We start from the raw sequence: 26,185 nt of genomic DNA on the forward strand, positions 1-26,185 counted from the left end.
GTATAAGGAGGGAATTCCAGAACTTGAGGTCCAGGCAACTGAAGTATGACCATCATTAGTAGACCAATTACGAATGGGAATGCACAAGATGTCAGAATTAGATGAACATAGGCGTTTCAAGTTGTGAGATTGGAAGAAATGCAGGGGTAGGAGAGGATCTCTTTATTGGTATCATGATACCTGGGTTTGAGCCCCACCTGCTCTACGAATGTGCAATTACATCTGTGAAAGGTTAATTAGAAAATTGGTTAATTAATAAACAAAAAAAAGTATAGTAGAGCAAGAGTGTGAAACCAGAGAGGGATTTGAAAGCGGTGAGAATTTTAAAATCAAAATACTGCTTGATCAGGAGCCAATATTTATCATTGAGCATTGCCGTGGTAGGGGAACAGGAGTTAAAACATGGGCACAGAGTTTTGAGTGACCCTCAATTTAAAGCAAATAGAATGTGGGAGAACAACCAGAAGTGCATTGGAATGGTTGAGAATACAAGTGAGTCGAGGGTTCTGGGAGCAAATAGGTAAATATAGTTGAAGCCACGATCAGATCAGCCATGATCTTAATGAATGACTGACCAGGCTCAGAAGGCTGAATGGCTGATTCCTATTTCCTGTGTTCTTATGTCACAAGGAAATTCTTCCTCACCTACCAATTAGTTAGAATCTGGAGTACACTATCTGAGGGTATGGCAGGACAGACACTTTTATGGCCTGTTCAGCAAAATCAAACATGCATTAAGTGTAAAACATTGTAGAGTCATGGCAAATAGCATAGATACATTTAAGAGAAAGGTAATGAAATATATCTGGAAGAAATTTGCATAAAGATATCCTGGTAGTGTTGGATGAATGAATGTAGAAAAAAGTGTGTGTTCAGCATAAATTCAGAAGTTGGCCAGTTGGGCTGAATTAGTTCTGTCTGTGCTATAAATTATTTCTTTGTAATACTCTGCAGTTCCAGATAATTCCCTGGTTGGTCCAAAGTGCACCTCATCATGAATGCACTGGTGGCCCCATTCCCTAACTAAAATCATCAGGATATTGAATGTGTGTGAAATAACAGATCTTGAGCATTTTCTAGGAGTAGTAACTAATCTGTTATCATGTTTTTCCAACATGTATCTGGGGAGATATTTAGAAACCATTTTCAAAAACTGGAGAGTTTCTGCATGAAGAAAAATCATATTATTAATCTTACATGCTTTGTTTGAATTTAAACCTGAAAAGAAAATCCACTTCGATAAATTTATTTTGTATTTCAATCAAGAAGAAATGATTTAATCAACTCTTCTAGCATTTCATACCATTGCTAACCAGTTACTGTGTATGTACAAACATGTGGCTATTGCTTAAAATGTCAGTGATTCTAATTTGGCTGTACATATGAGCTGTTGTTTGCTTTTACCTGAGAATAAATGGCTATAAAATCAGCTTAATTCTTTGACTGTGGATATTCTTTCTGAAACGGAGCAGCAAGATATTATTGACTGGCTGTACTTCTTCATATTCTGTTCAGTGTGCTGTGTTAAATTTCCCATGTTACTCCATTACTTCTGAATCAACGTCAATTGCTTGGTTTTCTTCTTTCCCAAAGGCATTGTTACTGTTTCTGCTTTAAAGTACGTTGCTGATATTTTCTTTAGAAGTTGAAAAGGAATTATTTTTGGATTGATTTCATGGTATGCTGCAGTGGTGGAATGCATGGTTTTGGGTGAGGGAAAATTTATATTTGATTTACGGTATGATTTAAAGAGATGCTTAACAGAACAGAATTGCTATAATTTACATAGGAAAATGGTTCAGAAAATTTAATTCTCTGTCACTAAATGCTGACTGATGGATAATGCAAGTTGATCTACACTAATTACTGTATTTATGATGCTAGTCACACATCTAGATAGGCGATGCACCGTTCTAATCATTTCTGTAACAAAACCGAATGCAGAGGATCCACATTCAAAACAACATGACATTGACTATCAACTTTTGTGCCTAAGACTTGGAATGGCAGTTGAACACACAACTATCTGACTGAACTGTGAGAGTGCTGCCCATTGTGACATTGCTGACTTTTAAACATCACAAATATTTATCAAATAATAAGCTGCCAAATTTTGCAATTATCTTGTTTTAGCTTTTATGTGTTTCCTAATTTTATCATAAATTTGCAGAATACAGTAGGAAAAGAAAAGAAGCCAGGAGGGAAAAAAAATGTAAATGGATGACAATGAACAAAACAAAAAGGAAGGGAGCAAGGTTTTCTTTTACTCATTCAGGGGCTGTGGCATCTAGGCTGGGCCAGTATTTATTGCCTGTTTGTAGGTGAGAGGCTGGTGATGACTTGCCTTGAACTGCTGCAGTCCACTTGGTGAAGTACACCCACAATTCTGTTAGGAAGGGAGGTCTAGGATTTTGTCCCTGTGATACTCCAGGAACCATGACATATTTTCAAGTCGGAACGGTGAGCAGCTTAAAGGGACCTTGCAGACACTAGTATTCCCATGTATTTACTGCCCTAGTCCTTTAAGATTGTAGTGAACTTGGGTTTAGAATGGCACTGTTGAAGAAACCTTAGTGAATTTCTGCAGTGGATCTTGTAGTTGGTACATACTTTGTGAAGTGAGTGTTAGGGATGGAGAGAGTGGATATTTTTGTATGTGGCACCAATCAGGCAGGCTGCTTTTCCCTGAATGGACAGTCTTTAGGAAGTGAGAAGGTGAGTTACTCACTACAGGATTCCTAGCTTCATATTTGTTCTTGTAGCCACAGTATTTATATGGCTAGCCTGGTGCAGCTTTTGATCAATGATACTCTCTAGGATGTTGATAGAGGTTGAGGAGGGTGGTTAGCGATGGCAATTCCATTGAATGTCAAGAGGCAATGGTTAGATTCTCTTGTTTTGGAGATGGTCCTTGCCTGGCACGTGTGGTGCAAATATTACTTTCCACTTGTCAGCCCAAACTTGCATATTGTGCGGGTCTTGCTGCATTTGGATGTTGACTGCTTCAGTATCTGAGGAGTCACAAGTGGTAGTGAACATTGTGTAATCTTCAGCAAACGTCCCCACTTTTGACCTTGTGATGGAGGGAAGATCATTGATGAAACAGCTGAAGATGTTTGGGTCTGGGACAGTGCCCTGAGACACTCTTGTAGAAGTGCCCTGGAGCTGAGATGATTGACCTGCAACACATCTTGGTGCCAGGTATGATTCCAGCCAGTAGACCGTTTTCTCCTTGAATCTCATAGATTCAACATTTGCTCAGGCTCCTTGATGCCACACACAGTGAAATGTAGTCTTGATGCCAAGGGCAGTCACTGTCACCTCACCTCTGGTGTTCTTGTTTGTCCATCTTTAGACTAATGTCAGGTGCTGAGCGGCTTTAGCAAAATGTTGTTGAAAGGAATGACAATGGATAGGCAATGACAAACGTTAAAAGACCAAATGGCAGAGCTACAAAAGCTATTTATTCCTGTCTGGTGCAGGAATCCAAAGAAAGCAGTGGCCAAATCATGGCGTATGGGGTAAGTTAGAGGTAGAGAGAGTATTTGAAGCAAATAAAAAAAACATACAAATTGGAAAGAAAAGCCATAGGCCTGAAGACTGGGAACAGTTTAGAAGTCAAAAAGGGGAGTAAGCTTGAAGTGAACATTAGAAACCTGTACAGTCAGTTCTTTAGGTATGCAAAGAGAAAAAGATTGTTGAAAGCTAATATAGTTCCCTTATAATCACAAATGGAGGGAATTTATAATGGGGAGCAAATAAATGGCTGACAAACTAAATCCATGCTTTGCTGCTATCTTCATAAAGAAGGACACAAATAATTTCCAAAAAGGAAGGGAAATACAGGATTGAGAGAGAGGGAGGAATGAAGCCAATCTGCATTAGTTTCTCCAACACTACTTCTTTACTAATGGGATTGAAGGCTGATAAATCCCCAGGGGCTGATAACCTACACTCCAGGTTACTTAGGAAGTGGCCCTAGAAATAATGAATTTATTTGTGGTCCTGTTCAAGATTCCTTAGACTCTGGAACAGACCCTGCAGATTGGAGGGTAGCTAATGTAACCACACCATTTGAAAATGGAAGTGCAGAGAAAACGGGGAATTATAGACCAGCGAGTCTGACTTTAGGAGTGGAGAAGATGCTAGAGCCTAATATCAAGGATTTTATAGCAGTGCACTTAGGAAAATTTGAGAGAATCAGATACAGCCGGCATGGATTTACATAAGGAAAGTCATTCTTGATGGTTCTACTGAATTTCTTAGAGGATGTAATTAGTAGAGATGATCAAGAGGAACTAGTGGATGTCATTTATTTGGGTTTCCAGTAGGCTTTTGACGAAGTTATACTTAATAAATTAATGTGTAAAATTAAATTGTATGGAATTGTGGGTAATGTATTGAAATGAATAAAAGGTTGTTTAGCAGATAGGAAACAAACAGTGGGAATAAATAGTCTTTGTTCTGATGAAGGGCCTAGGCCCGAAACGTCAGCTTTTATGCTCCTAAGATGCTGCTTGTCCTGTTATGTTCATCCAGCTTCACACTTTGTTATCTTAGATTCTCCAGCATCTGCATTTCCCATTATCTCGGAATAAATAGTCTTTTGCTATATAGTAGGAAGTGGGAGGATAACTGCTGGGATCCAAGCTGTTTACAATATATGTTAATGATTTAGATGAGGTAAATCAATGTAATTTGTAGATGACACAAAGCTGGGAGAAAGGGTGAGCTGTGATGAGGATACAATGATGTTAGCTATGGCTGTGGGCAAATGCATATCAGATTCAAGATAATGTGGATAAATGCGAGTGATCATAAAAATAGGAAAGCAAATTTATTAATTGAATGCTGTGATTTTAGAGATGGGAATATTCAACAAGAGCTGGATGTCCTCTTGCACCAATTGTTGAAAGTAAGTGTGCAAAAGCAGCAAACAGTAAAGAAGGCAAAATGTATTGTTGCCCTTCATAGTGAGAAGATTAGAGTACAGGAACAAGGGCGTCTGGCTGCAGTAATACAGAGCCTTGTTGACGCCACAACTGGAAGATTGTGTATATTTTTATTCTCCTTATCTGAGGACGGATGTTCTTGCTATAGAGACAGTGCAGCAAAGGTTTACCAAATTGATTCTGGGAATGGCAGGACTGATGCAAGAAGGGGGATTGAGTTGGTTAGTATTAGTAGTTAATTTGCAGACAATGCAAGGATCGGTGGAGTTGTGGTTAGTATAGAAGGTTGTCAAAGGATAGAGCAGGATGTAAATCAGGTGCAGATATGGGCAGAGAAATGGCAGATGGAGTTTAATCCGGTAAGTGTGAGGTGCCGCACTTTGGGAACCAAATGTTAAGGAAAAGCATACAATTAATGACAGGACCCTAAACAGAATTGAAGTACAGATGGATCTTGAGATTCAAGTCCATAGCTCCCTGAAAGTGGAGTAGAATCAGTAAATATTGTAACCTTTAGTACAGGAGTTCAGTTTAAACTGCATCCTGAAGTTTGAGTTCATGATGTGTCTTGCTCATGATTTGTCTCCTACCTTGACTGTACTTTTTGATATGCTACATCTTTCCACATCTGATGCCACGTCCCCTATTTTGTTTAAAAACATTTCTCTTTGCCTTGTTACACAGTTTGGAAGATCACTGGCCCTGGCATTGTTCAGGTATAAATAGTAAAATCATTCAGCTCCCCCTTTTCCCCAGTACTGTTGCCAGTGGCCCATGAACCAGAACCTCGTTTCTCCCTCTTCAACCAACTTTCATAACTCTCTCTAATTTGACGCATCATATCTGAATTTGCACACGCTTTAAGTAATAAGAGATTATAATATTTTCTTTTTAATTTAGTGCCTAGCTTCCAATGCTGTCTGTGTAGAACCTTTTTCCTAGTTCTCCATTTGTTGTTTGTACCAACATGGACAATGATTACTGGACCCTCCCTCCCCCATTGCAATTTCATTTCTAGCCCTGAGCAGATGTCCCAAGTCCCGGCATTAGGAGGCAACACAGCCATGTGGATTCTTAATCGTTGCTGCAGAGAACACGTGTCAGTCCTTCTCACTATACTATCATCTACTATATTGATATCTTTCTTTGTTGCGCCCCCCCGTCGTCATCCGCCCTGCAGCCCCCATTCTCAATCAAACAGGCTGAGAGAACCTAACACTTATTGGACAATTACAAAAACTGACCCTCCTGTACTTCTGTTCTCTGGGTGTCTTTACCTGCCTCACTGACAGTCACGTTGTTCCGTCCTTGACTACAGACCAATCAGAAGTCACAATCTTAAGTACTGTGATGTGCCTCTGGTTTGAGAATCTAGGGAGCCACACCCCTCCATAATACATGGCAGAGTCTGCATTCAGCTTTCATTTCAGAAACTTTGAGCTGAAGCTGTTTGAACTTTAACCTTCCACTGGAAATATTAGTTGACACTCTGCCTTGCAATTCATGAATGTGATTGTTAAAGATCACTGCCAGATTTTGAAGGAGGAACTTGTCTCAATATCTTCGCTTGCTTTTGTCCTTCAGTAAATTCTACTTGAACAATACATTAATTGGCCATTGATCTGATTGCTGTTTGGAGGACGTTCTTGGCACTGAATCCCTCTACTGAGAATAACTGTTTTTTCACCACAAATCACTACATTTAAAATTAATGTACAAAATTCATTGAAATATTTCAATGTGCTGAGATCGAATTTAAATATAATTTTATTGTTTATTACACTACCACCTTTCAAGGACAATTAGACATGGGCAGCAAATGCTAGGTTTGCCAGCTGTATCCAAATCCTGGAATACAATAAAACAAATCCACAATGCATTAAGTCGATTTTTTTTTTTGCTGTGTTGAAGATGTTTAACTTCCGTTAATGTACATAAAAATGTACGTCATACTCTAAATGTTTATCAAGAACCCAAAATCCTGGCCTGCACTTCTAGTCACTTTATGTTTTGATATTCTGTGAAATAAAGGAATTCATAATTTATTACAGTATACAACCCTGCTGTTTATTGGATTGCTGGGTGTTCCATATTGGCTGTGATAAATTTTGGGATCCTAGCTGATTAAATAGTTTATTTTATCAGACGCACAGTTGTCGTCCCAAATTATTAAAGTAGAAACTTATTAATTGCTTTTAAATTCCTGCTAACAGAAACCTTGCTGAAGTCATAATGATTTTTTAAAGTTTACGGTATTATTGAGCTGAGAAACCCATGTAACTGTACATTCTGATTTGTCAAATGCTTTTCCAAGTGTCATGTTTTTGGAATAGGAGTTGTTATTGTGCCAATAAGTGAATAATGGTTTCAAAGGTTTTGTAGTTTATACAATGTGTTTTTTGAAAACACATTTTAATATTTCATCATATCCTTTATGACATTATAAGACAGAGTTTACCATCCATCTAACATTATAGAAAAGCACATTGACTTGTTATTTCTGTGCAAGTTACACATCAACTCAGTCGAGACCAGGTACTTAGCAAATTTCAAATCTTCCCTTCATCTGACTGTTGTACCAAATAGTATTTCACATTTAGCTCCTCTTTCAAATGTGTTCAGTGGTATGAAATTTCATTAGGTTGTATTGAGCTACAGGCTAAACTCACCATAAAAAATTAGGGCTTGTCTGTCTTAGTCTAACTATTGTTTTTAATGATGTGGTAAATCTTAATTACCATCATATTGTCTCTCTCGAGCTGAAAATTAGTGCTTACAAGCATAGAGTCTCCTCTTCAACTTTTAATTGTTGTGAGCTTTGTTCAAATTTATTTTTATATTTATTTTTTAAATTTCATTTAATTTTAGACTTTCCTGATCCAACTTTTCTTTTCCCCTGTCTTTTGATTTCACTTTCTGTGCATGATTTGAAAATGTTGTTATTCTCCCATGATGCATTCTGATTCAGGTTCTGTCATGTTCATGAATTAATCTTTTGTTAAGGCGACACAATTCTGATTTGTTCCATTTTATTGTTGTGGACGATTTGATCTTTCAACTTGGTGTATTTGATGACAATGAGCATGCAGAAGGAAAATAAATGGTCATTTCAATACAGAGCATTTTTTCCACAGAGTAATTAGCTTTCTAGTGTAAAGCTAACTACTCAGTGCTGCTAGTTAAGATAGTGATGGAGTCATAGAGACATACAGTAAGTAAACAGACCCTTCAGTTCGACTAGTCCATGCCGAACCAAGTTTCCCAAACTAAACTAATCCTACTTACTTGCATTTGGCCAATATTTTGCTAAGCCTTTCCTATTCATATACCTTTCCAAACTGTCTTTTAAATATTGTAACCGTACCTGCATCTACCATTTCCTCAGGCACGAACCAACTTCTATGTGCAAAAGTTACCCTTCAGATCTCTTTTAAATCTTTCTCCTCTCACTTTAAAAATATGCCCCCTTGTTTTAAGCTCCCCCACCCTAGGGAAAAGACCTTGGACTGGTGAACTGTTCGGAAACTCCCAAAAAGTGGCCAGCCTTTGAAATGATCATGTAGCCATGCCGTAGCTTTCAGGGAAGGGAAGAAACAGCTATCATCCTCTAAGATGTTTGCACACTGTTATATCACTTGAGATCTGGCTTTGACATGCAATCCGTCCCCATACGGCATTGAGTAGCATTAGCTTATGGGTGGCTCAGTAGAGTGGAATACCCAATAGCATACGCATCCAGAAGTTTGACTAATTTAAAGCGTAGGAATGCCCAGATAGAGAAAGAAGGATAGGCGGTCATATTTGGAGTCAGGAGGTTCCACCAATACCTGTACGGACATACATTTGTAATAATAGTGGACCACGAACCCCTATTAGGTCTACTTAAACAGGACAAAGCAGGACCGCTCAGAGCTTCAGGCCAAATTCAGCTAATACTAAGTGCATATAATTACAAGTTGGAATACTGTCCGGGAAGCCAAGTAACGAATGCAGATGCATTGAACCACCACCCACTGGAAGGATCCGTACTGGTTCTAAATTTTCTGGACACACTTTCAGTCACAGCTGACATTATTGATTTTGATTTTTGATTTTATTGTCACTTGTGTTGAAATACAGTGAAAAGCTTTGTTTATGAGTGGTATAGGCAGATCACAGCAAGCAAAGGATGTACAGATCAAAAAGACTTAGAGGCATGCAGGTTACATTGCAGGTTATATTATTTGAGGCTAGAGGCCATTTAACAGTCTGATAACAGCCAGAAAGAAGCTGTTCCTGAACCTGCTCATGTATGTTCAGGCTTCTGTATCATCTGCCTGATGGAAGAGGTCATAGGAGATCATTACCAGGGTGCGATGGGTCTTTGATGATGTTGGCTGCATTTCCACAGCAGTGAGCCATGTAAATAGAGTCCATGGTTGGAAGGTTGGCTTCCGTGATGGTCTGGGCTGTGCACAGCACCTTCTGTAATTTCTTATAGACCTGGGCAGAACAGTTGCCATACCGGGCCATTGTGCACCCAGACAGTATGCTTTCGGTGGTACATCTGTCAAAGTTAATGAGGGAGCTTATGGACGAGTAAAATTTCCTGAGCCACCTGAGGAAGAAAGGGCATTGTTGTGCCTTTTTGACTGTCGCATCTACCTGGGAAGCGCAGGACATGTCATCAGTTATCATCATTCCGAGGAACTTGAAGCTGTTCACTCTCTCAACCTCATTTCCGTTAATGTAGATGGGGCTGTGTTCTCCCTTTTTTCCCCTGAAGTCGATGATCAGTTCTTTAGTTTTGTCAATGTTGAGAGACAGATTATTTTCATTATTTCAGTATCAGACTTTGGATGTAGAAAGATCTTGTCTTAGCAAAACTGAAACAGTGGTGATGGGAGAAACCAAAGAGCTGTCACAACCAGTACTGAAACCTTTTTGGACCCAGAGAGACCAGATCACAGTAGAGGATGGCATATTATTATGGGAAGCAAGAGTGATTGTCTCAAGCAAACATTGCTGCCAGATACTGGCTGAACTCCACCAGGGTCATCCAGGCATTTACAATGAAAATGTTGACAAGAAGCTTTGTCTGGTAGCCAGAATCAGATGCAGATTGAGCTGCGTTGGTGCGTTGGTGGGGCAGTGGCCAGAGTGCCAACAAAGACAGAAATTACTGTCAGCAGCTCCCACACATTAATGGGAATGACTAGGTAAACCTTCGACTCGATTACACGTCAACTGTGCATGGGCTCAGCATTATTAGTCACTGTGGGGGTCCACTCAAAATGATTGGATATGCATAGAATTCATTTGTCAAATGTGGGGACGACAATAGAAAAATTCTGCGCATCCTCTGAAATACACAGACTTTGTGTTGGTCACAGATAAAGGGCCATCATTTACTAGCAGGGAATTTGAATATTTCATAAAGTGGAATGGCATTCGACAATAAAGGACAGCTCCATGCAATCCAGCATCCAATGGTGTGGCAGAAAGAGCAGTCCAAACTTTGAAGGCTCACTTAAAGAAACAGCTTCACTGGATAACAAACTGTCCCAGTTCCTATTTGATTTCAGGACCACCAGTCATGCAACTACAGGGATAGCTCTGGTTGAGTTGCTAATGAAGAGAAGACTCCACACCAGGTAATATCTGATCTTCCCGGTCCTAACAGGGAAGGTGGAATGGCATCAGGAGTGCCAATGCCAGGCACAAGACTGCTAAGCAAGAGACAGTGTGCTTCATGGGATGAAGTTTAGTGTAGGAACCACTGGGAATGGCCCTGCATGGGTAAGAGGCATGGTTGGTACAAGTTCAGGTCCAGCGACATATAAAATTTGCGTAGATGCGACAATCCTGAACAAGCACGTTGACCATTTGAAAGCTACGGTGTGGAAGCAAAACATGCTTGGCTCCTTAGAACAGTCAGAAAGGGTGGCGAACCGATGGATTTTCTCTCTCTGTCAAGCATTGAAGAGACCTCAGAATCTAAGATGGACACAGTGGATGTCTCCTCTTCAACACCTTTTGCCACCTGCAGAAGAGAATGAATTCCGTCTGAGATGTTCCTTGCAAGGCGCAAGCTGTTGTGCCTTACACATCGCCTGTCGCCTGTGTTCGAGGCAGATTGCTAAAACACCTCAGGTCGAGCAGAAGAATAAGAATCAGCCGATGTCCTTGGACTCAGAGGGGGAGGGATATAGTGAATATGGTGAGTTATTTCAGTTGGGCATAAGGGATTAGAAAATAATGTATAATATACTGTTAAATGGACTTTAATGTAATGGCTGAATTCATTGGTGACTAAACAATATTTATAAATTGAAAATTTGTTGAACCAAGGCCTCAATCTTCCATTTCATAAGAAATTTATTTAAAAGTTCTGAAGTACTAAGGTAAACTATTTTAGCAAGTTACTCACATCGTTAAGATTTTGAATACTGAAACTGGACTAACCCAGTTTTGACTAATGCAAAAGCAAAATACAATAAATACTGGAAATCTGAAATGAAAATAGAACAGTTCAGAGAACCAGAAATGCTGACTGTGTTTTTCTCTCCAACTTGCTGCCTGAGCAGCTGAGTGTTTACACCATTTTGAATTGTTATTTTATGGCCAATGCTTGAAATATAGTTGAGTTTCCTGCATAGGAATTTGAAATTGTTACAGATTCTCTTATAGTATGGAATACATGAGTACACTCATGGTTACAACAGGTTGAGTTGATGAAATCATGTGGGATCTTGGGATGATTAGCCAAGCTATCTTTTCTTACTATTAGAAATGTTTTTCCTTTCATAAAAATGTCTGTTTATGGTTGAGGTATTCTAGCAGACAACTATGGGTAGGTCAGATAATTGTGTAAACCCAGTGAATGGCTGCACATGAAACAGAAATGGTTTCCTGGCTACTTTGCTAATTTCCAATGGATGTAAGCCTGAACTCATTCAAATCTCTGTTGCATCTATCCTAACACGCGGCAAGTCTCATTTGCCGAGTGCTCATTTGTCCTACATGGACTCTGGACTCACCAATGCCTTGGAGTATTAGAGGTCGACAACACAGAAAAAAATGTTTTGTGTCCACACCTATCAAAAAAGATCCACCTAACTATTGTAATCCCAGTTTCCTGCACTTGGTCCTTAGCCCTATATTCCTTGCATTACATAACAACCTGGTGCAGCAACTGTTCTGCTCAGGAATGTACAGAACTGCAGATAGTTATGTGCACAGCCCAGACCATCATGGAAGCTAAACTCCCATCCATGGACTTCATTTACACCTCATTGGTGCAGAAAGATGCCAACATCTTCAAAAACCTCTCCCACCCTGGTAATGCTCTCTTCTGACCTCTTCCATCAGGCAGAAGATACAGAAATTTGAACACGTGCACTAACAGGTTCAACAACAGCTTCTTCCATGCTGTTGTTAGACTGCTGAATGGACCTCTGTAACTTCAAATAATGTTAATCTTGCTTTCCACACCTCCTGTGCAGCCACAACCTTGTATGCCCCACTCTGTCTAAGCATCCTATGATCTCATCCTTCTGTTCAAATCATTCCAAGTTTCACCCATCTCTGTTAACTCTTGCAGCAGCTACAACTCTTAGAGATCTCATGATTGATTGCACATCTCTGGTTTTAGTTGCTCCACTATTGGTGGCGTGCTTCAGTCATCTTGGCTATAACCTCTGAAATCCCTTTCCTAAACCTCGCCACTTCAATCCCCACCGTTTGAAATGTCCAATGAACATTTAAGGTTTCAACTAAAATTTTGACCATTTACCCACTCCTGACGTGGGTTAAATTCTGTTTGATAAAATACCTGTGAAATGCTTTCCCACACTATAAATGCAGGTTGTTGGAATCCCCAGTAAGATATTGAAACCCATCTTCAACTCTCACTCCCTTTCTACATTATCCTCAATCTGAAAACATTGTGCAGTAATCTTAACTTTGCATCATTTCTTTTTGTTTCCTCTTAAAACATAGGCCGTATACTGGATCTCAAGACTGGGACAGTTAAAAAAGAAGGGCAGCAGTCTTCAATGAGAATGTGCATGGGATCCAGACGTTCCTTTATTTGTAGAATGAGGTAAGGACACAGTCTAATAACATGAAGTGAGGTTTTCCTATTAGCTATTTACATAATTAAATGATTAACCTTGTTGCCGTTGCACCTCTTCTGTTTATGAGCTCAATTGTGGTATTTGATTTATTGTGCATAGATTCGAAGTGAAATGATACTTTCTGAATGATATATTAGCATTTATTTCTGTTTATATGCATGTATAATCGCACATAATGTAGTTTGCTTGATTGAAATAGCTTTGATCTTTGAAAGTTTCTGTGAGAAAAGTTTAAACAAATAACATTTGTACAAATAGGGATTCAAATTGGGTCAATATATCTCATTTTCTCACTTATTCAGATTTTTTGTTCCTTGATTTTTAAAATTGTTTTTGAGTGCTACATTTTCAAGTAAATTTTTGTAACAGCTTTTGTTTAATTGTAATAGTTTCTGGCTATCTAGTGATTTTTCAATTCTAGGGACATGGCACTTGGGAGTAAGAGTAACTTTTGAGCCTGTTCTGTCATCAGTAAACTCAAGGCTGATCCAGTTGTGGTCTAAAATCCACTTAGGTGTCTGCTCTCCATGACCTTTGACTCCCATCTGCGATCCAGCCTCCACTGCTTTCTGGGCAGGAGAATACGATGAACAATAATCTACCTGTGGAAAATGTTTCTCTTGATTTGGCCTTAAGACTGAGGCTGCTTATTTTAAAACTGTGTCCCCCCATTCTAACCTCCCCAACAAGAGGAAACATCCTCCTAGTATCCAGCCTTGGAAGTCCCCTCAGGGTGTTGTTTGTTTCAGTAAGATCACCCTATTTCTTTGAAATTCCTAACAACCTGTTCACCCTGGCTTCAGAAAATAGTCCTTCATCTCAGAAATGAACCCTTCGGAATGGAAAATAAGGAGCTCACATCCCATCAATGATGTAGAAGTAAAATGGTATACAACTTAAATAGAGAAGGATTGCAGAACTCAGTGGTACAAACTAATTTGTGTGTTTTGGCATATAAGTCACATGTTGATAAAGTTAAAAATTTAACCTTCTCTAAACTGCTTCTAATGCAATTATATCCTTTCTCAATCGGTCCAAAACTGTACATACTACTCCAAATGGAATTTCATTAAGACTATCTTCAACTGTAGTAAATATCTGGACTTTAATATTCCATTCCTTTCGCAGTAAACACTTGTATTCCATGCATAAGAGAGCTCAATTCGAGAGGTGAAAGTCAGTACCCTTGAAATCAAGACTGCAGTTGACTGAATGAGACATCAAGAAGCCCTGTCAAAACTGGAATCAGTGGCAGTCAGGGGACAGAATCTCTGCTGGCTGGAGCCACATGTGGTATGCAGAAAAATGTTTGTGATTTTTGGAGGTCATTCATCTCAGCTCCAGGGATTCTCTATAGAGTCCTCTGGATGGTGTCCCAGGGCCAACCATCCTGAGATACTTCATCGACAACCATCCTTCCATCACAAGGTCAAAAGTGGGGATGCACAATGTTCAGTACCGTTCGCAACTCCTCAGCTACATAACAGGCTAGGGCTGATAAGTGGTAAGTGATAATCGTACGAAACAAAGAAGAGGCAATGACCATCTCCAGTGAGAGACAATCGAGCCACCGGCCCTTGACAATCAACGAAATAATCATCACTGAATCCCCCATTATCAGTGTTACATTTGGTGCCTTGCTGTCAAGGGCAGTGATTTCACCTGTGGAATTCAGCTGTGTCAACATGTTTGTACCAAGGCTGCAATTAGATCAGGAGCAGAGTGACCCTGGTGAAACTCAAACTGAGCATCAGCGAGCAACTTAGGCATTTGTAAGTGCCAGTTGGTACCATCATCAACAAGTTAGCATCAACCAAAAACTGAACTGGGCTAGCTGTAAGTAGTGGCTACAAGAGCAGGTCAGAGACTAGGAGTCCTACAGTGACTAACTCACCACACGACTCTCCAAAGTCTGTCCACTATGTGCAAGGCACAAATCAGAGTCTGATGGAATCTCCCCCACTTGCCTGGGTGGGTGCAACTCCAGCAACATTTAGGAAGCTTGACAATATCCAGGCCAAAGTAACAGTTTAATTGGCACCACGTGCACAAACATCTACTCTCTCTGCTACCAGTGCTCAGTAGCAGCACTGTGTAATGCAGAAATTTACCAGAGGTCCTTAGAACATCTAGAAGGACAAGGGAAGTTCCCTTCCAAACCACTCATTATCCTGACCTGGAAATATATCATCGTTCCTTCACTATTACTGGGTCAAAATCCTGGAAGTCCTCCTGACAAATGGCATTGTGTATCTACAGCACATAAGTTCAAGAAGGTAACTCACCACTGCTTTCTCAAGAACAACTGGGGACAGGCAATAAATGCTGGTACAGCCAGCAACACTCAAGCCCCATGGGTAAATTAAACAAAAATTATCTTCATAATCACTTATTGCTCCTACATACAAACTCTGTGATTCACATACCAGAACACCCAACTTCTTTCCTACTGTGTTCCGTAATCTCCCTCTATTTAAATAGCATATTGCTTTTTTATTTCTGTTTATTCATCACATGGGTGTTACAAGCTGGACTAGCATTACATATGGACTAATTGCCTTGGTAAAGGTGGAAGAAATAACAAGTTATAGAAGTTGGACGAACACAGCAGGCCAGGCAGCATCAGAGGGGCAGGAAAGCTGACTTATTTGGCCTGGAATCTTCGCACTTGGGGCGAATGCGATTAAAGTTTCTGGAGAGAAAGCAAGATCAGACTGTTGGACGATCAGCCATGATCATGAAGAATCGTGGAGCAGGCTCAAAGGATCGTATGGCCTCCTCCTGCTCCTATCTTCTATATTTCTATGTTTTGACTTGTTGGACCGAAAAGGCTGTTTCCACCCGTCATGATTCTGTTCTATTCTATTCATCCCAGCTGATGCTACTACTGGACAATTCAGGCCCTGGAATGAAACCTAGTTTGATCGATCAGATGTTGAATTTATTTTTAGTTAGTTAACATGATAGTTAGTCACTGAAATATAGTTACACAGGACTGCATACTGTTCTTTAATATCAAAACACAAGTTTATTATATAAAATAAGAAGAGAAAGAAAATAAATGTCCAACATTCCCCCTAAGGTGTTGCAGCGGCCAGTGTGTGCAGCATTCAAATGTTCCACACACATTGGTTGGCATTTACTTCCAGTTCTGGAAATAGCAGTTGCCCACACACCTCAGAGGCCCACATAGCTGGAAAGAAAATTCGAGGAATGTTGCAAGTGTCTTAGATAATGGAAATCAGTTCAAAAAGGTCTTAATACTAAAAGCAAAACAAAATTGGACCCTGTTTCCAAATCGTACCCCCTACAGAGTCTTATGCGCAAAGAAATTATACTCTTGGATGTAAGTTTGGTCGCTGAGCTGGAAGGTTCGTTTTCAGACATTGTCACTTTTTTTTTATTTGAAAAAATATACTTTATTCATAGAATGTACAAAAAAAACATCTATACACCTACCCAGTCATGCAAGCCGCTCTGGGTTACGTACACCAACTAAAGGAAAAAAAAACAAAACAGAGAAAAAAAAACAAAGCAAAGAAACCACCCCGGCAGTCGTCACCCCGCACAGTCCCAGTTGGCCCCCTGACCAGTTGGGGAAGGCGCCAGCTGGGCCCAGTTACCAGATAGGGTTCTTTTCCCCTTTCTGGACGAGGGGGCTCATACGGTGGTCTTTCCCCACTGCGCCTTGGCGGCGGCTGCCCCAAGCTTTAGCGCGTCCCTCAGCACGTAGTCCTGGACCTTGGAGTGCGCCAGTCTGCAACACTCGGTCGGGGTTAGTTCTTTCAGCTGGCAGACCAGCAAGTTGCGGGCAGACCAAAGAGCGTCTTTCACCACATTGATGGTCCACCAGGCGCAGTTGATGTTGGTCTCGGTGTGCATCCCCGGAAACAGCCCGTAGAGCACGGAGTCCCGCGTCACGGAGCTGCTCGGGATGAACCTCGACAAATACCACTGCATCCCCCTCCAGACCACCTGCGCATAGGCACACTCCAGAAGGAGGTGATCGACAGTCTCGTACCCCCGCAGCCACCTCGAGGGTAGCGTGCGGTGGTGCAGAGATTCCGGGCATGCATAAAGGATCTCACTGGCAGAGCCCCTCTCACCGCCAGCCAAGCAATGTCCTTGTGCTTGTTTGAAAGTTCTGGCGATGAGGCATTCTGCCAAACGACTTTGGCAGTCTGCGTGGGGAACCACACGACGGGATCCACCCTCTCCTTTTCCCGAAGGGTCCCGAGGATACTATGTGCTGACCACTGCCTGACGGCCTTGTGGTCAAAGGTGTTTCCTTTCAAAAATTTCTCCATGAAGGACAGGTGGTACGGAACGGTCCAATTACTCGGAGCGTCCCGCGGCAACGAGGCCAGGCCCATCCTTCGCAACACCGGGGACAGGTAGAACCTCAGTAAGTAGTGACACTTGGTGTTTGCGTACTGAGGATCTACGCACAGCTTGATGCAGCCGCACACAAAGGTAGCTGTCAGGGCGAGGGTGGCGTTCGGTACGCCCTTTCCCCCATTCCCCAGGTCTTTGTACATGGTGTCCCTGCGGACCCGGTCCATCCTCGACCCCCAAATGAAGTGGAATAGGCCAGGCCTGCGCCACATACAACAGTACCAAAAGCCCCTCGCACCTGACAACCAGGTTCTTACCCGCGATGGAGAGGGACCGGAGCGTCCACCTGCCCAGCTTCTGCTTCAATTTGGCGATACGCTCCTCCCAAGTCTTAGTGCATGCCCCAGCTCCACCAAACCAAACACCCAGCATCTTCAGGTAGTCTGTCCTGATGGTGAAGGGGATGAAGGAGTGGTCGTCCCAGTTCCCGAAGAACATGACCTCGCTCTTACCCCTATTGACTTTGGCACCCGAGGCCAGTTCAAACTGGCCGCAGATGTCCAATAGTCTACTCACCGACCGACGATCGGTGCAGAAGACGGCGACATCGTCCATGTACAGTGAGGTCTTGACCTGAAGGCCTCCGCTGCCTGGCATAGTCACGCCCTCCAGGCTCACGTCCTTCCTGATGGAGGCGGCGAAGGGCTCCACACAGCACACGAACAAGGCAGGAGAGAGCGGGCAGCCCTGCCTGACTCCAGATCTAACAGGAAAACTGTCTGATTCCCACCCGTTGATCGAGACTGTGCTAACAATGTTGGCGTAGAGCAGCCGGATCCAATTGTGGATGCCCTCCCCGAACCCCAATTTGGAGAGGACGTCCCTCATGTCAGCATGAGAGACCCTGTCGAAGGCCTTCTCCTGATCCAGGCTGACGAGGCAGGTGTCCACCCGCCTGTCCTGTACATAGGCGATCGTATCCCTGATGAGCGTGAGGATCTCAGCGATCTTCCTGCCCGGCACAGCACAGGTTTGGTCAGGGTGAATCACTGACTCCAGGACAGACCTGACCCAGTTGGCAATGACCTTGGCCAGGATTTTGTAGTCCACGTTCAAAAGTGAAATGGGACGCCAATTCTTAATTTCTTCCTTCTCCCCCTTCCTCTTGTAAACAAGGGTGATGATGCCCTTCCTCATGGACTTGCACATTTCCCCTGCCCGAAGCGCACTATCGTACACCTCCAGCAGGTCCTGGCTGACCAGGCCCCACAGAGCGGAATACAGCTCGACCGGTAAGCCGTCGCTTCCGGGAGTCCTATTCCTCTCCAAGGACTTGAGGGCTCTGGCCAGCTCATCCAGGGATATCGGCCGGTCCGGCCGCTCCCTCGTGCCGTCGTCTAAGACTTCCGTGATAGACGACAGGAACGACTCGGAGGCCGTGCTCGCCATGGGCTTCGTGTCGTACAGTCCGGCATAGAAGGATCTGCTGATCCTCAAAACGTCGGGCCGTGACGACGTCACCGAGCCATCGTCCTCCTTCAGCCGGCTAAGCACAGAGCTCTCTTTGTGCACCTTCTGAAAGAAGAAACGCGAGCACGTCTCGTCCTGCTCCACGGAGCGGACCCTGGACCGGAAGATTATCCTGGAGGCCTCCGCGGCGAAGAGCGGGGCTTGCTGGCCCCTCACCTCGCGGAGGTCCTCTGTGACATCGATCCCCATCAACTGCAGAAGGAGCAGGTTCTGCACCCTTTTCTGGAGTCGCGACAGCTTTCCCCACCTCTCTCTTGCCTTCTGAACACCCTTGAGGACAAAGAACCTCTTGATGTTCTCCTTCACCGTCTCCCACCAGTCGCCTGGAGACTCAAAGAGGGGTTTCATGGTTCTCCAACCGGCGTACTCCCTCTTAAGCTCCTCGACATTCTCTGGGGTCAACAGAGTCGTGTTGAGCTTCCACGTCCCCTTGCCGGCCGGCCGGTCGTCCTGTAAGTGACGGTCGGCCAACAGGAGGCAGTGGTCAGAGAAGAACACCGGCTCGACACCGGTGGACCTGACCGAGAACGTCCGTGACACAAACAGGAAGTCTATCCTCGAGCGGATAGACCCGTCTGGCCGCGACCAGGTGTACCTCTGCTGCGCTCCGTCTGCAGGGGTGCTGAAGAAGTCGAGCAGCTTGGTGTCCTTCACCGTGCCCATCAGGAATCTGGACGTGACGTCCAGTTGAACCCCCCCACCCGCTGTCCCCACGCCGGATCTTCCGTCTGCATCAATGATGCAGTTGAAGTCTCCGCCTAGGATGACCGGCCTGGACATAGCCAGCAGGGGTGGAAGCCGCTGCAGGATGGCCAACCGCTCACTCCGTACCGCTGGGGCGTACACGTTGATCAGCCTCAGGGGAGCATTTCTGTAGGTGATGTCAGCCACTAGGAGGCGCCCCCCACCACCTCCTGAACTTGAGAGATGGTGAAGTCGCGCCCCCACAGCAGAATAGCCAGGCCCGAGGAGCGACAGTCGTTACCCCACCGACCAGATCGAAGGCCCACAGGTCCAGGCGCCGGACCATTTCCCGTACCTGCCGAGGTGCGATATCCTGCACTCCTGCAGAAACAGGAGGTCCGCCTTGATGGTGGTCAGCTAGGCCAACGTGGACACACATCTCGCGGTTGACTTGACGCTGCGCACATTAATGCTCGCAACTCGTACCCCCATTGTGGGCAGTGACCGCAGTACCCTCCCCAAGTCCAAGGTCCAGCCCCTCCATCTGTCCCTTCATGCCCATTGCCCGGGCTAACTGCTGGACGCTCTCTGGGCTCAGGAAACCGTCCGTGCTGCCTTCCGGGTGGCATCCCCCCGTCAGGGGTGCGGAGGCAGGAGGGTCCGGCTCCGGGTCAGGCTGGGGACGCGCTGTTTCCTCCTTCCCGCCTGGAAGTTCCGGGGGGCCCTCCGGTGCTCCAGCGGCACTTGACTGGGTGTCGGAGGGAGCCTCAGGACGCCTCCCGTCACCTGGAAGCGGGGTGCTGCTTTCCTTCCCCCTCGAGACCTTTAACTTCTGCTTCGAGTGGGCCCTCTCCGAATCCTCCTCGTCAGAGGAGCTCTTATAGCCCCCCTGTAGCTGCCTCTTCCCGCCTGATGGTTGCGGTTCCTGGGCCCGTCGACGCACCTTCCTCCTCGCTTTCCGGACTGTTGTCTACTCCCCTGGGTCGCCTGTCGCCGCCTCCATTGGCTCCGGGTTGTCGGGGGGGATCGGAGCCTGCAGGGGTGCTTTGCTGGCCTCGGGCCCATCCTGCAGGGCTGGGCCCTCCTGCGCGGCCTGCCCTCCTGCACATTAGTGGGGTCCTTGCTGGGCCCTGGTGCCTTCCTCTCCTCAGGCGGGGGGGGCGCGGCTGGCCCCGCATTTCCCCTGCCGGCGACCTGGGCGTAGGTGGTACCCCACCGCGGGCATGCCCTATAGAAGTGGCCCGCTTCCCCGCAAAGGTTGCAGCTTCTCTCTCGTGGGCAATCCTTTACAAGGTGTCCCTCCTCCCTGCAGATGGTGGCTTTGCAGTCGGCCACCATGTGACCTGACCTACCACAGGCATGGCAGACTTTAGGTTGCCCTGCATAGGTCAGGTAGCCCCTGCTCCCGCCGATCGCGAAGCTGGACGGTGGGTGTGCGACATTCCCGTCTGCGCCCATCCTCAGCGTCACCTTGACCTGCCTCTTACTCGTCCAGATGCCAAAGGGGTCCATGATGTCAGTTAGGTCCCCTTCCACCTTCACATATCTTCCGAGGAAGGTCAGGACATCAACTGCTGGCACATGTGGGTTGTACATGTATACAGTCACCATACGGCTCCTCTGTGCTGGCATCACAAACAGCGGGACAGCGGTCAATACAGAGAGGGGGCCCTCACCTCCTTTCTCCTTGAAAACCTTCAGGAAGCGCTCGCAAAGCTTGGAACTCCTGAAGGTCACGTCGTAAAAACCTCCTCCGGGGAAATCCTGCAGGCAGTAAATGTCCGCAGCAGCGAACCCACAACAGTCCAACAGGACCCTCTTCACGAAGAAGGTGCGGTCCACAGGTGCACCTTCATCCACCTTCTTTACAGAAACACGGATGGTGTTCCGGACCCCCTGACCTGGAGCCCAAGCACTTGCCGCAGCCATCGTTGCAGGTTGGCTGCTCCCCTGAACCAGTGTTAGGCCGAAGCCAGCATTAAGATCCACTGGTCGCAAGGGTGCACAGCCAACCCGACATCCTCCTTTCACCTCCAAGATAGCACTCTCCTCCTCTCGGTCCACAAGAGAGTGGGTCTTTATTGTGTTTGAGATGTAACCTAGTTCACTGAGCTTGCCGGTTTGTTACCAGATGTTTTGTCACCATTCTAGGTAACATCAACAGTGAGCCTCTGATGAAGCACTGGTGTTATGTCCCGCTTTCTATTTATGTGTTTAGATTTCCTTGGGTTGGTGATGTCACTTCCTGTGTTGATGTCATTTCCAGTGTTGGTGATATCATGACATCACCAACCCAAGGAAATCTAAACACATAAATAGAAAGCGGGACATAACACCAGCGCTTCATCGGAGGCTCACTGATGATGTTACCTAGAATGGTGATGAAATGTCTGAAAATGAACCTTCCAGCTCAGCGAGCAAACTTACATCCAGAACCTCAACCTGAGCTACAAATCTTCTCAAAATTATACTCCCCTTATATCTCTTCACATTTTGACTTAACTGATTCCTTCTGTAGACAGCGGTTGCAATTGTATATCGAAGTGTGGAGCTGGATGAACACAACAGGCCAGACTGCATCGGAGGAGCAGGAAAGCTGACGTTTCGGGTCTGGACCCTTCTTCAGAAATGGGGGCAGGAAAGGGGGCTCTGAAATAAATAGAACAAAGAAACTTACAGCACAGGAACAGGCCCTTTGGCCCTCCAAGCCTGCACCGATGAAAATCCTCTGTCTAACCTGTCATCTATTTTCTAATGGTCTGTGTCCAATTGCTCCCTGCCCATCCATGTACCTGTCCAAATATATCTTAAAAGACGCTAACGTGTCTGCATCTACCACCTCTGCTGGCAATGCACTCCAGGCACCCACCACCCTCTGTGTAAAGAACTTTCCACGCATATCTCCCTAAAACTTTCTTCCTCTCACTTTGAACTCATGACTCCTAGTAATTGAGTCGCCCACTCTGGGGGAAAAAGCTTTTTGCTACCACCCTATCTATACCCCTCATGATTTTGTAGACCTCAATCAGGTCCCCCCTCAATCTCCATCTTTCTAATGAAAATGATCCTGATCTACTCAACCTCTCTTCATAGCTAGCACCCTCCAAACCAGGCGACATCCTGGTGAACCTCCTCTGCAGCCTCTCCAAAGCATCCACATCCTTTTGGTAATGTGGCGACCAGAACTGTAGAGAGAGGGAAAGGTGATGATGGGGGTGGATACAGGAGCAGATTGCTGGAGAAAAGACGAAAGGTCAACTCTCACAAAACTGACCAAAATCCCTCTGCCTAATTTTAAAATTCAACTTCCAAAAATTATGATAAACTATTTCATCCTACTACCCTAGTATTCTGATATTCCCTGGTCCATATTATTTCTGACTTGTATGTACTTGTGCCCTGGACTCAAATTTGAAATTGCTCCACTCCTCAGCCTCTCCTTATCCATTCCTTCAAGTATAATACATTGACTTCATTAAGCTGCACTTTTTCTGGCTAGAAAGTTGTTTTTACATTGATAGGTTCAAGGTCATAGGCTTTGCCAAAGGTTGAGGCAGGCTGAGTTTTTCACAGTCGTTTTTATAATTAGCCCTCTCTGAATGGTAGAACATCCTTCAACATTGCATGAATCCCTATCCACTTCTTGAGCTATCCAGTAATCTGAATTGCATATTGTGAACTCAGTGGCTTTCACCAATTGGCTTGGTTGATGCAGGTTCAACATTGTATCTATTTATTTCTGACTAGGTCTTGCCAGGTATAATTAATCAAAAGCTTCTAAAATCTTTATTCCCTTGGAATTGCCTTTTTGAAGCATTTCAAATATAAGGAGTTGCATCAAAACAAATATATCTACCTGGCAAAGGGGCATTAATTTGCTTTGGCCTTGTGCTGATGGTGAGGAATTATCTTGAGTCAAAGCATTGATGTTGACCAGGAGTTGAGGAATCCTAGAAAATGGAAGAATTGCCTAGATTTGATCTGCCGTGTTCTCAGATAGTGATAAGGCTTTGTTCTGGAGAATAAACATCAATACCTGTCTGATACTTTTGCATTGTTGATGGTTAACATTGCTGATATTTCATATGACTAGATATAATATAAGATAGAACTGTGATCTAGGACATAGAAGAGAGGATGCTGTTTAACCCACACTTGTGAGGCTATGGAATGTGCAGCCAGAGCCAGTGATTTTGAAGAATATTATCATGTGTGAGAGCAGGCTACCACATGTTCAGCCTAATCTTTCTGACAGTCTGGCAGACTTTCTGTTATGTTTCAAAAAAGTGTGAACTGAATTCTATTCACAGTTTGATTGCTTTGAATGCAGCAATAAACACTTATATTTCACTTTGAAGTAACTATTTCCTTAAAGATTGAAGCACGGACAGGCATTTATTGCTTCTGTTATTTGAGCCAGAGAAGTGCTGTGTGTAGCAGCTGTAATAACATTATAATGGTATGTGATAATCTGCAATCCAGTATCAGTGACTGTGAATATCGGACTCAAAAGCACAGATGAAATGTGAATACAATTTATGAAGGCATAGCTAAACTGGATAGAAATATATTGCCTGCATTGAGTAAGGGATGCAGATTAATCAGGTTACAAGTTGTAAGATCTGTGCTGAAAATGGAGATACCTTTGCAAGTGGCGTTGTAAGATGTTTTTGACAGAATGGCATGTATTCTAAGGTGAGTGTCCAGCTCACCTCACCCCCATTATATGGACGGTGAGTAGGCTTTGATATGGGTACATAGAACATAGAACAGTACAGCGCAGAACAGGCTGTTCGGCCCTCAATGTTGCACCGACCTGTGAACTAATCTAAGCCCCTCCCCCTACATTATCCCATCATTATCCATATGCTTATCCAAGGACTGTTTAAATGCCCCCAATGTGGCTGAGTTAACTACATTGGCAAGTAGGGCGTTCCACGACCTTACCACTCTCTGAGTAAAGAACCTGCCTCTGACATTTGTCTTAAATCTATCACCCCTCAATTTGTAGCTGTGCCCCCTTGTACAAGCTGAAGTCATCATCCTCGGAAAAAGACTCTCACTGTCCACCCTATCTAATCCTCTGATCATCTTGTATATCTCTATTAAATCCCCTCTTAGCCTCCTTCTCTCCGATGAGAACAGACCCAAGTCCCTTAGCCTTTCTTCATAGGGCCTGCCCTCCAGACCAGGCAACATCCTGGTATATCTCCTCTGCACCTTTTCCAATGCTCTCACATGCTTCCTGTAATGGGGCGACCAGAACTGCACGCAATATTCCAAACGAAGCCACACTAGCGTTTTATACTGTTGCAGCATGGCTCCGGAACTCAATCCCTCTACCAATAAAACCTAACACACCGTACGCCTTCTTAACAGCACTATCAACCTGGGTGGCAACTTTCAGGGATCTATGTAAATGGACACCAAGATCCCTCTGCACATCCACACCATATGTAAATCACCAATTAAGGACTAAATGATGTTGAGGTTGGTTGGCTCGCCGAACTGGTTTGTTGTTCCTCAGATGTTTCGTTAGCATGCTGGGTAACATTCTCAGTGCAGCCTCAGATGAAACGTCGGTGCGTTTTCCGGCCTGGTTTTTAACTCTAGGGTCCATTGAGCTGTATTGCCTCACTTCCGGTTTTCCTTCGTAGTGGAATGTATATGGGGTTAAATTCTACATGTTTATTAATGGCATGTTTCGTGGAGTGCCAGGCTACTAGAAATTCCCATGCCTGTCTCTGCTTAGCTTATCCAAGGATTTTGGTGTTGTCCCAGTCGAATTGGGACCAAATTCCTGGGGGTGGCACAGTGGTACAGTGGTTAGCACTGCTGCCTCACAGTGCCAGGCGACCGAAGTTTGATCCCAGCCTCGGGCAACGGTCTATGTGGAGTTTGCACACTCTCCCCGTGTCTGCATGGATTTCCTCCGGGTGCTCTGGTTTCCTCCCACAGTCCAACTATGTGCAGGTTAGGTGGATTGGCTAAATTGCCCGTAATGTTCAGGGATGTGTAGATTAGGTGGGTTATAGGGGAATGGGTCTGGGTGGGATGCTCTGAGGTTCGGTGTGGACTTATTGGGCTGAAGGGTCTGCTTCCACACTCTAGGGATACTATGACTCTATGATGATATTCACTCCGCCATGAAGGAAAATCGGAATTGAGGCATTTCATCTCAATGGACTTCAGACTCTATAAACCAGGTGGGAAAACACACCAACGCTTCATCAGAGATTGCACTGAGGATGTTACCCGGTATGGTAACGAAATGTCTGAGTAACAACAAACCAGCTCAGTGAGCCAACCAACCTCAACACCCAAACCTGAGCTACAAATCTACTCCGAAACCTTAAAGGACTAAATGAGTTGGTTAAAAGCTGATTTGACTCTGATAATATGGTTCCCAAGTCACAATACTGGACGTGGTTGCAGCTGTGTTGGAGCAGGCAGGCTGTTTTATTTGTAGAGTTTATGAAAAGGTTGGAAGAAAAGGTGGGGCATGATCTTCAGGGGTAAACTATGCACATCAGGGACATTTACCTGAACGTACTATCCTCCTTCGTT

General features: G+C 44.3%; 1 protein-coding gene across 9 annotated transcripts in view; it reads left to right on the plus strand.

The window, feature by feature from the left end:
• arnt2 (aryl-hydrocarbon receptor nuclear translocator 2) overlaps positions 1-26,185 on the plus strand; it is a 367,704-nt gene that overhangs the window by 108,739 nt on the left and 232,780 nt on the right. For all 9 annotated transcript variants that reach the window (XM_048562709.2, XM_059639326.1, XM_048562712.2 and 6 more), the window contains one exon: positions 12,933-13,035. In XM_048562709.2, the coding sequence (XP_048418666.1) occupies positions 12,933-13,035 (103 nt within the window). The remainder of the gene's footprint in view (positions 1-12,932; positions 13,036-26,185) is intronic.

Source organism: Stegostoma tigrinum, chromosome 33 (genome assembly GCF_030684315.1).
Source record: "Stegostoma tigrinum isolate sSteTig4 chromosome 33, sSteTig4.hap1, whole genome shotgun sequence".
NCBI classification, from domain to species: domain Eukaryota; kingdom Metazoa; phylum Chordata; class Chondrichthyes; order Orectolobiformes; family Stegostomatidae; genus Stegostoma; species Stegostoma tigrinum.